This window comes from Meles meles, chromosome 3 (genome assembly GCF_922984935.1).
Source record: "Meles meles chromosome 3, mMelMel3.1 paternal haplotype, whole genome shotgun sequence".
Classification (NCBI taxonomy): domain Eukaryota; kingdom Metazoa; phylum Chordata; class Mammalia; order Carnivora; family Mustelidae; genus Meles; species Meles meles.
Genome location: NC_060068.1, coordinates 28,634,742 through 28,647,537, shown reverse-complemented (window position 1 = coordinate 28,647,537; position 12,796 = coordinate 28,634,742). Strand labels below are relative to the sequence as shown.

Genomic DNA, 12,796 nt, shown 5'->3' with positions numbered 1-12,796 from the left:
ATGTCTCCAAAGGCCAAGGAAACAAAAGCGAAAATGAACATTTGGGACTTCACCAAGATCAAAAGCTTCTGCACAGCAAAGGAAACAGTCAACAAAACAAAGAGGCAACCCACGGAATGGGAGAAGATATTTGCAAATGACAGTACAGACAAAAGGTTGATATCCAGGATCTATAAAGAACTTCTCAAACTCAACACACACAAAACAGATAATAATATAAAGAAATGGGCAGAAGATATGAACAGACACTTCTCCAACGAAGACATACAAATGGCTATCAGACACATGCAAAAATGTTCATCATCACTAGCCATCAGGGAGATTCAAATTAAAACTACATTGAGATATCACCTGACACCAGTTAGAATGGCCAAAATTAGCAAGACAGGAAACAACGTGTGTTGGAGAGGATGTGGAAAAAGGGAACCCTCTTCCACTGTTGGTGGGAATGCAAGTTGGTACAGCCTCTTTGGAGAACAGTGTGGAGATTCCTCAAGAAATTAAGAATAGAGCTTCCCTATGACCCTGCAATTGCACTGCTGGGTATTTACCCCAAAGATACAGATGTAGTGAAAAGAAGGGCCATCTGTACCCCAATATTTATTGCAGCAATGGCCATGATCGCCAAACTGTGAAAAGAACCAAGATGTCCTTCAGTGGGTGAATGGATAAGGAAGATGTGGTCCATATACACAATGGAGTATTATGCCTCCATCAGAAAGGATGAATACCCAACTTTTGTAGCAACATGGCTGGGACTGTAAGAGATTATCCTGAGCGAAATAAGTCAAGCAGAGAGAGTCAAGTATCATATGGTCTCTCTTATTTGTGGAGCATAACAAAGAACACGGTGGACATGGGGAGATGGAGAGGAGAGGGAGTTGAGCGAAACTGGAATGGGAGATGAACTATGAGAACCTATGGACTCTGAAAAAGAACCAGAGTGTTTTGAAGGGGCGGGGTTGGGGTGGGAGGTTGAGGCACCAGGTGATGGGTAATTGGGAGGGCATGTACTGCATGGAACACTGGATGTGGCGCAAAAACAATGAACACTGTTACACTGAAAATATACAAATAAAAATAAAAGCAAAAAAAAAAAAGTTTTACTCCACAAACAACAAAATGGCTTTTAACCAAGATGGAGTTGCTCTGGCTAAATAGGTCATTATAAGACAGACTACTCTTGATTGTTATGTGGCAAATTTAATAAGCAAGAAATTTTGCATCCACGGCTTATCTTAGGCAGCTGCAAGATGAGTAGATATTTGCACTTACATGCCAGAATCTATAAAGTTCACACTGAGGCTTTAATGGGGATCATTCACATATACAGTCCAGACGGTGTCAACAACACATTACTCAGTCAAACCCACATCTTTACATGGCTCCTGGAGTAGGAACAGGAGAAGGGAATACATCCCAAGGATAGAGGATGAGGTAAGAAACCTCTGATTACCCAGATCCTCCTTGCAGGTCACTCAGCATTCATATCCTCTTGATGACCCCCTACAACAGGAGATATATCTGTCTATATAAGGTCAGTTATTCTGTGACTTTTGCTTACTTAATTCAATCCATTTACATTTAGGGTGATTATTGATATATAAAAATTTACTAATTTCATTTTAATTGCTTTCAGAATGGTTTGTAATTCCATTTTTCCTTTATTTCCTCTTACTGTATGCATTTGTAAGTTCATAATTTTCTGTTGTGGAACATGATGACTCTTTCGTCTTTATCTTCTGGGAATCTTCCATAGATTTGTGCTGTGGTATGAGGCTTACATAAAATATCTTATAGGTATAACAGTTTGTTTTACACTGATATAAACTTAAATTTGGTCACACAGAAAGACCCTACACTTCCTTCCCCTTTCATATATGTATGCTCCCCTTTTTATACTTTTGATGCCACAATTATTCTTTTTTCATATTGTATATTCATTAAGAAATTATACTAACTATAGTCATTTTAATATTCTTTTTTTTAACCTTCATCATATAGTTAAGTAGTTAATGGTGTGGGACATAAAGGCGAAAGAAAAAAAAAATCTTACTGTCTACAGCCCGTTAACAAGTCCTTGCAACAGGTAGAGTGACCTTCCTTAGGAAAGCAGCTGTTTCAATTTTTACACTTTACTAAGGGCAAAAGGCAATCTTAGCTTAACATTATCCCAACACCCTAGGATCCTATAAGTCTACATTAACATATAAAAATTCTTTTGGAGACTTCCTTTATCTCTACCCCCAACCAGATATATGTTAGTAATCAGTCTCCAAGCTTATGGCCCACAGATATATATCTGATATATATACCTCACAAGATTTTATTAGACAGTAATAAATGACATATTTCTGAAAAACAGTTAGGCTCTCAAGGTTTTGGAAAACTTCCTTTTAAAATTCCTTAGAGATTTATGCATCTCTAACCCTCTCCCCACTTGAAAGTATATAATCAGTCCCTTATCACAACCCCAGTGTGGCTCTTTATGCCAATGGGTCCTGTCCCATGCTTTAATAAAACCACCGTTTTGCACCAAAGACATCTCAAGATTTATTTCTTGGCCATTTGCTCCAAAACTCAACATTTTCATATTAGTTAACACACCATCAAATTAGAGAATTAGAGTTTTCAAAACCTGACTATATATTTACATTTACCAGAGTGTTTTATATTTGGTATACTTTAAAAAAATTAATGCTAATATATTTACATTTCAGGGTGAAGAATTCCTTTCAGTATTTCTTAAAAGACAAACCTAGTGGTAATGAAGCCCTTTTATTTTTTGAGGATTTATGAATTTTGTGAATTGATTTGTCCAAATCTCTCCTCAGATTTCAGAAGTTTACATCAATTGTTTTTTTAAATACACTTTTAAGATAATGTTTCTATTCCCTTATCCCACTTGTCTATTTATAATTTGAGGATTGTTTCTTTTAATGTTGCTTCATGTATTTTATTTACTCGTTTTTTTACTCTATTTACTCTTTTTACTTTAAAAAAATTCCCCTCTGAACAAATAATCTTCAAGCTTATGTATTTTAATCAATACATTATTTATTCTGTTTATCTATTCTGCCTTTGAATTTATATGTTGCATTTTTATTTCATTTGTTGTATTCTTCAGACTCAGAATTTCTGTTTGTTTGCTTTCTATTTAAATTCAGTTCGTTAAGGTATAATACGTTATTAGTTTTTGATATAATGTTCACTGATTCATTAGTTGGATACAACGCAATGTGCTCATTCTATTATGTGCCCTCTTTAATTACCATCACACAGTTATGCCATTCCCTCGTCCACCTCCCTTTCCACAACCTTCAGTTTGTTCCTGGAGTCAGGAGTCTCAGATGGTTTCTTTCCCTTTCTGATTTATTCCCATTCAGGTTTCCCCCCGTTCCTCTATTGTCTTCTGTACTACTCATCTATTGTCTTCTTTACATATTTTGTATATATTCCACATATTGTGAAACCATATGCTAATTGTGTTTCTCTGATTGAGATATTTCATGTAGCATAATCTTCTTCAGTTTCATCCATGTCAGTGCAAATGGTGGGTATTTATCCTTTCTGATGGCTAAGTAATATTACATTGAATATATGAGCCACATCTTTTTTTATCTATTTGTCTATTGAAGAACATATTTGTTCCTTCCATGGTTTCACTATTGTAGAAACTGCTGATGTAAACATTGGGATGCATATGCCCCTTCTTTCCAATACATCTGTATCTTGGGAGTAAATACCTAGTAGTTCAATTGCTCAGTTATAGGGTAGCTCTATTTTTAACATCTTGAGGAACCTCTATACTGTTTTCCAGAGTGGCTGCACCAGCCTGCATTCTCACCAATAGTTGAAGAGGGTTACCCTTTCTCCACATCCTCACCAACATTTGTTGTTTCTTGTCTGGTTAATTTTAGCCATTCTAACTGAGGTAATGTTGTATCTCATTGTTTTGATTTGCATTTCCCTGATAACTAGTGATGTTGAACATCTTTTTATGCATCTGTTAGCCATTTGTATGTCTTCTTTGGAGAAGTGTCCGTTCATGTCTTCTGCCCATTTTTTTACTGGAATATTTGTTTTTTGGGTGTTGAGTTTGAGAAGTTCTTTATAGATCAGGCATATCAGCCCCTTGACTGATATGACATTTGTAAATATCTTCTCTCATTCTGAAAGTTGCCTTTTATTTTTTTTAGATTTATTTATTTATTTATTTGACAGAGATCACAAGTAGGCAGAGAGGCAGAGAGAGGGAGAAGCAGGCTCCCTGCTGAGCAGAGAGCCCAGTGTGGGGCTTGATCCCAGGACCCTGAGATCATGACCAGAGCCGAAGGCAGAGGCTTTAACCCACTGAGCCACCCAGGCGACCCTGAAAGTTGCCTTTTAGTTTTGTTGACTCTTTCCCTTGCTGTGAGAAGATTTTTATCTTAATGAAGTCCCTAGAGCTCCTTTTAGCTTTTGTTTCCCCTATCTTTAGGGGCATGTCTTGAAAGAAGTCACTGGGGCCAATGTCAAGGAGGTCACTGCCTAATTTCTCCACTAGGATTTTGATGGATTCCTGAATCACATTAAGGTCTTTGATCCATTTTGAGTTTATCTTTGTGTATTGTGTAATAAAGTGGTCCAGCTTCATTCTTCTGCATGTGGCTGTCCAATTTTCCGAGAACCACTTACTGAAGAGACTGTATTTTTTTTCAATGGGTATTTGTTCCTGATTTGTTGAAGATTAGTTGATGATGGAGTTGAGGGTCCATTTCTGGGCGTTATAGTCTGTTCCATTGATTTATGTTTCTGTTTTTGTGCCAATACTATGCTGTCTTGATGATCACAGCTTTGTAATATAACTTGAAGTCAGGCATTGTGATGCCAAGATCTTTGGTTTTCTTTTTCAATATTCCCCTGGCAAGATAGGAAACAACAAATTTTGGCACAGATGTGGAGAAAGGGGAAGCCATTTCCACTCTTAGTGGGAATGCAATTTGGTGCAGCCATTCTGGAAAACAGTATGGAGGTCCCTCAAAGGATTAAAAATAGGGCTCCCCTATGACCCAGCAATTGCACCACTGGGTATTTACCCTAAATACATAGATGTAGTGATCTGAAGGACCACATGTACCCCAATGTTTATAGCAGCAATGTCCACAATAGCCAAACTCTGGAAAGAATCTAGACAGATGAATGGATAAAGAAGATGTGGCATATACATACAAGCAATATTATGCAGCCATCAAAAAACAAAATCTTGGCATTTGCAACAATGTGGATGGACCTAGGGACTATTATGTTGAGTGAAATAAGTCAATCAGAGAAAGACAATTATCATAGCACCTCACCGATATGAGGAATTTGAGAAACAAGACAGAGGATCATAGGGTAAGGGAGGGGGAAATGGAACAAGATGAAACCAGAGAGGGATACAAACCATAAGAGACTCTTAATCTCAGGAAAAAAAAAACTGAGGTTTGCTGGAGGGGAGGGAGGTGGTAGTGATGGGGTGACCAGGTGATGGACTTTGGGGAGAGTATGCGCTATGGTGAGTGTTGTGAATTGTGTAAGACTGATGAGTCACCGACCTGTAATCATGAATGAAATAATACATTATATGTTAATAAAAAATAGAGCTACCCTATTCAATATAATATTACTCAGCTATCAGAAAGGATGAATACCCGCCATTTGCATCAACATGGATGGAACTGGAGGGGATTACGCTAAGTGAAATAAGTCAAACAGAGAAAGACAATTATCATATTGCTTCATTCACATGTGGAACTGAAAGAATAGTGCAGAGGACCACAGGGGAAGGGAGGGAAAAGTGAATGGGAAGAAATAAGAGAGGGAGACAAACCATGAAGGACTCTGGACTCCTGGAAACAAACTGAGAGTTACAGAAGGGAGGAGGGTTGGAGGTTGCATAACAGGGTGACGGGTATTAAGAAGGAAGTGTGTTGTGATGGGCACTAGGTGTTGTATGCAACTAAAGAATTGTTGAACACTACATCAAAAACTAATGATTTAGGGGCGCCTGGGTGGCTCAGTGGGTTAAAGCCTCTGCCTTTGGCTCAGATCATGATCCCAGGGTTCTGGGATGGAGCCCTGCATCGGGCTCTCTGCTCTGTGGACAGCCTGCTTCCTCCTCTCTCTCTCTGCCTGCCTCTCTGCCTACTTGTGATCTCTGTCTGTCAAATAAATAAATAAAATCTTAAAAAAAAACAAACTAATGATTTATTATATGTCGACTAATTGAACATAATAAATAAGAACAAAGGAGAAAATAAAAACAAAAACAAGGACAAAAGAAATCATAAATATTCTTCAAAAGTTAACTCTGAAAATAACATTTCCCCCTGACAAATATTCTGGATACTTACTATGTGTCAAAACTGTCATTATGTCTGTACAGAATTTTTTTTTAAGATTTTATTTATTTATTTGACAGAGAGAGATCACAGGTAGATAGAGAGGCAGGCAGAGAGAGAGAGGGAAGCAGGCTCCCTGCTGAGCAGAGAGCCTGATGCGGGACTCGATCCCAGGACACTGAGATCATGACCTGAGCCAAAGGCAGTGGCTTAACCCACTGAGCCACCCAGGCGCCCTGTAGAGAATTTTTAAAACAATATGTTATGTAAAACCATAGAAATAAAGAGTAAGTTACAAATTACTGCCTTTAAACGAAAACTACTGTTTTGTAAAATGATAATTCAGTGACTCTCTAATGGAGCGTATAAGAATATCATGATTTCAACACCTTTTTTTGATTCAAAAGGACATTATCCATTTGTGCCTCATTTTCTTTAGCAGTCTTTGCAGAGCATCTTTTACTTCTTTGTTCCTTAGAGTATAGATGAGAGGATTCAACAGTGGTGTGACCAAAGTGTAGAAGAAAGTGAAGATCTTGCCATAATTTGAAGCAAAGTGGTTCTTAGGATCTCCATAAACCATGGCCACTGTCCCATAAAACATGAAGACCACAATAAGGTGGGAAGAACAGGTGGCAATGGCTTTTTTCCTTCCCTCTTCTGACTGGAGTTTCCCCAAGGCTTGAGCTGTATAGCCATAAGAAGTCAGGATCAATACCACTGGCACAATGGTGAAAAGGTCAGCAGAGATGGTCATTTGCCACTTAATGGCTGAGGTATCTCCACATGCTAGGCATATGAAGGCAGGAACTTCACACAGAAAATCATCCAGGTGGTGGTGGGTGCAAAAAGGAAGCTGGAATGTGATGGGAGATTGGGTTACAGATTCCATCAGTCCAGACAGCCAGGCTATTAGCACAAGTTTCCAACAGAACTGATGATTCATGATGATGGATATAGCGCAGAGGCTGGCAAATAGCAACATAGTGGTCAAAGGCCATCTCACCAACATAACACCTTCTGTTGTCCCAAGGCAGAGAAACACAGATAGTTGAATGACACAGCCTGTGTAGGTGATGCTCTTGTCTGGCCCCCACAAATTAGACAACATCTGAGGCACAGCAGTTGTAGTGAAGCAGCAATCCAAGAAGGAAAGTTTGCTAAGAATGAAATACATGGGAGTGTAGAGATGAATGTCCACACAAGAGAGCAAGATAATGGCTGACTTGGAGAGGATGATCATGGCATACAAAATGATCACTATCCAGAAGAGAATTATTTCCAGATGGGGCCATTTAGTGAAGCCAAGAAGGATAAAGCCTACTTGGAAACTGTTGTTTCTCATTGCGAGTGCTTTTGACATTGGTGCTTGGACATAATTATAAGTAAGATTTTGTGAATGAATTTCACAGAAAGGCTGCAGCCATTACCAGTTTTCCAGGGGGTCTTAGGACATGGAACATTTGGATGTTTTTCCTTATATCCGAGCAGTTGTATACAATCTCTCTTCCATAAGTTTGTGTTTTTTATACAAAAGTGGTATTAATAAGATCCTGATGAGGAGGGTGCCTGGGTGGCTCAGTTGGTTAAGCGACTGCCTTCAGCTCAGGTCATGATCCCAGAGTCCTGGGATCGAGTCCCACATCGGGCTCCCTGCTCCTTGGAGAGTCTGCTTCTCCCTCTGACTTTCTCCCCTCTCATGCTCTCTCTCACTGTCTGTCTCTCAAATAAATAAATATAATCTTTAAAAAAAAGATCCTGGTGAGGAAAACAAAAATAAGATAAATGTAGCTAAAATTAAATCTCCTTACAAGTTAGAGCCCACTGATAAATACCTGAGGCCCGCAGAGTGTGAAATTTCAAGGAATGCATGGCTGCCTTAATGTTGATGTTTCATTAGAGATTAAAAGCAAACTTATCTTAACAATAACCACATCTCCAAGATCCTATAGACTCTAACTTCAGCATACAGAAATCTTAGAAACTTATGCTCTACCCCCACTCCTTCCACAAATTTAAAAATATATGACTAGTCACTCCTCACAGTCATAAGTGCAGCTCTTTCCGCCCACAGGTCCTGTCAATTTTTGCACCATAAAACATCTCAAGAATTCTTTCTTGACTATCACACTTGATGTCCCCAAATCAATATTACCTTGGGGATTTCTCTCTGGAATTTAATAGCAGCATTCCCAATGAATACCTTTATGCAATTAACATTCCCTTTTAGCTACATATGTAGTGTCTTTTGCATAGTTTTAATTTACATTGTTTGGTGATGTTATTAAGATCATGAAAAATGGAGATTATCCAAGGAACAAAGCCCCTGGGCTCTAAATATAGACCCTAAATAGTGAGACTGGGCATAAATAAACTTTTGAGTGTCTGAAGAACAACCCTAACCCTGAGATAGAAAACATACTAGTTTTTAAATGAAACAAAGGTCATTTAACCTTAACTAAGTTAACTTTAATTACTTTAAGTAAACAAGTTTAAATTTCTGAGACACTATTCTTACCTTAGAAATGATTATATTATTATTATTATATCTCTATTTATCTAAATAAATACATAAATCGATATCTCTATTTATTATCTCTAATTCTTCTCTCAGAGAATTTGGATCCAGATTAATGGGGATAATGTTACAATAGTACCTTTACCTTTGAACTAAAAACACTTAACCTTACAAACTAGGAAAAGAGAAAACAGTGAGATTTTTAAAAAGATTTTAGCTATTTATTTGACAGAAGGAGAGAGAGCAAAGGAAGCATAAGTAGGGTGAGTGGCACAGGGGGAGGGAGAGGAGAAGCAGGCTCCTCACCAAGAAGGGATCCTGATGTGGGGTTCAATCCAGGACCTTGGGATCATGACCTGAGCTGAAGACAGAAACTTAGCTGACTGAGCCACCCAGGTATCCAGAAAGCATTATAATTTCTATATAATTATCACCCCATAAGCATCCCTCATTGGTTTTCTTCAATAATTGGTAGGGAATAATAAATAAATTTCCAAAAATCAAAACTAAAAGATATAAATAATCAAAATGACAAATTTACTAACTATGATTATTTTAAAGTTCTGCTTCATGGGCAGGAGAGAAAGATGGTCCATTGCCATTAGTTAAAGAATACTAACGTGCAAAACAGGACTTAGGGAAATTTTTTCGAGTATTAATTTTATCTCTTTAAGAAACTGAAGAGTAGTTCAGAAGAAATCTCAACAATGTAATACTGATAAGATACAAAAAATGTTGTTTGGTGAAAGAAACTGAGTTTTTATACTGTAAAAATTTAAATTTGTAAATGAGCAAACAATGCAAAAATTGAAACACTGGGAGACAGATTCTATTTTTCTTCCTTTTTTGGTGACAGATTCTTTTTTTTAAGACTTTATTTATTTATTTGACAGAGATCATAGGTAGGCAGAGAGGCAGCCAGAGAGAGAGGAAGGGAAGCAGGCTCCCTGCTGAGCAGAGAGCTCCATGCGGGGCTCAATCCCAGGACCCTGGGATCATGACCTGAGCCGAAGGCAGAGGCTTTAACCCACTGAGCCACCCAGGTTCCCGACAGATTCTATTAAATAGCAATTTCACGGGTATTACTGAATTCCTGTCATGGGCCACACACTGAATGATAATTAGGGAATGTACTGTGAACAACGAAATGAAATCCTTGCTCTTATCAAACTTACAGTTCCATGAATGTGAGACATGAAGTAAAGAAATGAGCAAATTATGGGGCGCCTGGGTGGCTCAGTGGGTTAAAGTCTCTGCCTTCAGCTCAGGTCATGATCTCAGGGTCCCGGGATGGAGCCCCGCATCGGGCTCTCTGCTCAGTGGGGTGCCTGCTTCCTCCTCTCTCTCTGCCTACCTCTCTGCCTACTTGTGATCTTTTTCTGTCAAATAAGTAAATAAAATCTTTTTAAAAAAAGAAATGAGCAAATTATAAGTATTCAACTACTTCTGATCATAACCACCATAAACAAGGGGGAAGTTAGGGTATTATAAGTGAGGATACCAATGGAAGATTCAAGAACCAAAGGAAGATCATTTCTTTCTAGGGGATAAGGAGAGCAAATAGCCTGGTACTGAAGAATTATGTTAGTTCCAAGAACTCCTGCATGCATGGGGAAAGGCTAGAACCTGTATGCTGCAAGTAGTCAGGTTTGGCAGTTAAACTCAACTTCTGTATTCTAAGTTCCCATGATCATACCCTAAACTTATCTCATTTTTTTCTCTGCAAAGTTCTCTGAATTAAATACAAAATGCATATTTTGTTCCATAAGACTGCATCATCTCTTTTTCTCTGTTTTACCAATTTATCATCACCTAAGATGCAAACTGTATTACACTGTGGAATTTGGACAAAATGTTCATGTAGTTCAATTGGTTTTGAAATGATCATCGGTTTGGTTTTTCTTCATGCAAGGAAAACAAATTCAGATTGATGGTGTTATATATTATTTTCTGATAAACTTACTTTTACTTATGTTTATAAAAAATACTTTGCTCACTCTTTAAATGGATTTTTAAAACAGTATAATATCACTTAAAATGTTTATGAAACAGAAAAGAAACTAAGGCACCTCTCATCTTCCCATTAATATTTACTACACATATTTTGTTTCTTGTTTTCTATACATATTGATTAATAACATTGATTGATTGATATAGTATATAAAGGCAGATATGGAAAAGAGTCACACTGTATCTAACTGTATTTTTCTAAATAGCATAATTATGTACATGCAAACATGTACATAATCAAGAAAATCACTTTTTAATACAACATTGCAATAGTTTGCCTTAGTGATAGAAATTATAAAAAATTTTCTAAACAATCCACTTGTTGTTTTTAAAGATTTCATTTATTTATCCAACAGACAGAGAGAGAGCAAAAGGGAGCACAAGCAGAGGGAGTATGAGAAGAAGCAGTCTTCCTGCTGAGTAGGGAGCCAGCCCAGCACAGGGCAAGATCACAAGACTCTGAGATCATTACCTGAGCCAAAGGCAGATGCTTAATGACTGAACCACCCAGGCACCCATAAACAATCCACTTCTTAATTCTTTTTTCTTTTCAATATGAAGAATTTTAAGAAACTCACCCTTTCAGTATGATAAATGAAATATTGTGTAGTAAAATTTCTATGACGACACAATCAGAGACAGAATGACTCCTGTATGTTTTGACATACAAATTATAAATAAATATACAGCATATAATCATTAATGATGAATAGCACATAATTATAATATGCATATCTTAAAATACAAATTTTCCACAAAGTTCCACAGAAATTAGCATAGGTTCCCTTCACATCCAGGGAAATATTGTGCCTTCTGAATTTACGCAACTCTGACCTTCTATTTCTTTATATTATAAGTATTCCATCTTAAAAAATGACATTACTGCATTACCTCTTAATTACAGAAAACAAGCTGAGGTTGCTGAAGGGGAGGTTGGTGGGATGGATGGGATAACTGGGTGATGGGTATTAAGGGAGGCTCCTGATGTAAAGAGCACTGGGTGTTATATGTAACTGATGAATCACTAAATTTACCTCTCAAACTAATAATACACTATATGTTAATTAATTGATTTTAAATAAATTAAAATATGGCATTACCTGGTTGGAAACCAGATCAGTGGCAGAGTTGGGCAAACATAACTTAGTGATGAGTGACCTGTGGACCTTTCTGCCTTCAGATCTTATCTTAGGCTCCCTCATTCAGTTAAATATATGGCATTGTGTGGATAGTCAGGAAAAGTATGACCACTTTTGCCATTTAGGGAAAAATTATTAGCAGCTCAGAAGGGACTGGGATTCCCAGAAGGTCCTGGGGATCTATCTTTGAAGGTAATTAGCTATCACTCCCAAAATGTCACAGAGATATAGAAAATGAAAAACACACTTTCTGTGTTTTCAGTAAATGAACTGAGATAACACATTAACTGTTTTTTTTGTTTGTTTTTAAATTTTATTTTATTTTTTTCAATGTTCCAAAATTCATTGTTTATGCACCACACTCAGTGCTTCATGCAATACATTCCCTCCATAATACCCACCACCAGGCTCACCCAATCCCCAACCTTCCTCCTCTCCAAAACCTTCAGTTTGTTTCTCAGAGTCCACATTAACTGTTTTTAGTAGGCTGTTTTAAAGTGATCCACAATAACTTAAGCAATTTGTTAATTATATATTCTATAAGTTTTGCCATTCTTTAGTCTAGTCACACTACAAATATTCACTGAGTGGCTGTTGGGTGACCATCTCTGTATTGGTTATTAGTCATATAATGGGAACAAAAGAAAATCAGAAAGAATTAAGACAATACTTTTTATCAGTCTAATATTAATTTCTTGTGATTTTTTTTTACAAAAATAGTCAGAGGAACATGTAATGATGGATAACAAAGATATACAGGACTGTTA

General features: G+C 37.3%; 1 protein-coding gene across 1 annotated transcript; it reads right to left on the bottom strand.

Moving 5' to 3' along the window:
* Positions 1-6,762: 6,762 nt before the first annotated feature.
* On the bottom strand, positions 6,763-7,707 carry LOC123939186 (olfactory receptor 15-like). Its single transcript, XM_046001126.1, has one exon. It carries the CDS (start codon positions 7,705-7,707, stop codon positions 6,763-6,765), a length of 945 nt encoding a protein of 314 aa, XP_045857082.1.
* Between the last annotated feature and the right edge of the window lie 5,089 nt (positions 7,708-12,796).

Excerpts from the sequence above, each read along its gene's own strand:
- LOC123939186 (XM_046001126.1), bottom strand. The coding sequence starts at position 7,707 with ATGAGAAACAACAGTTTCCAAGTAGGCTTTATCCTTCTTGGCTTCACT.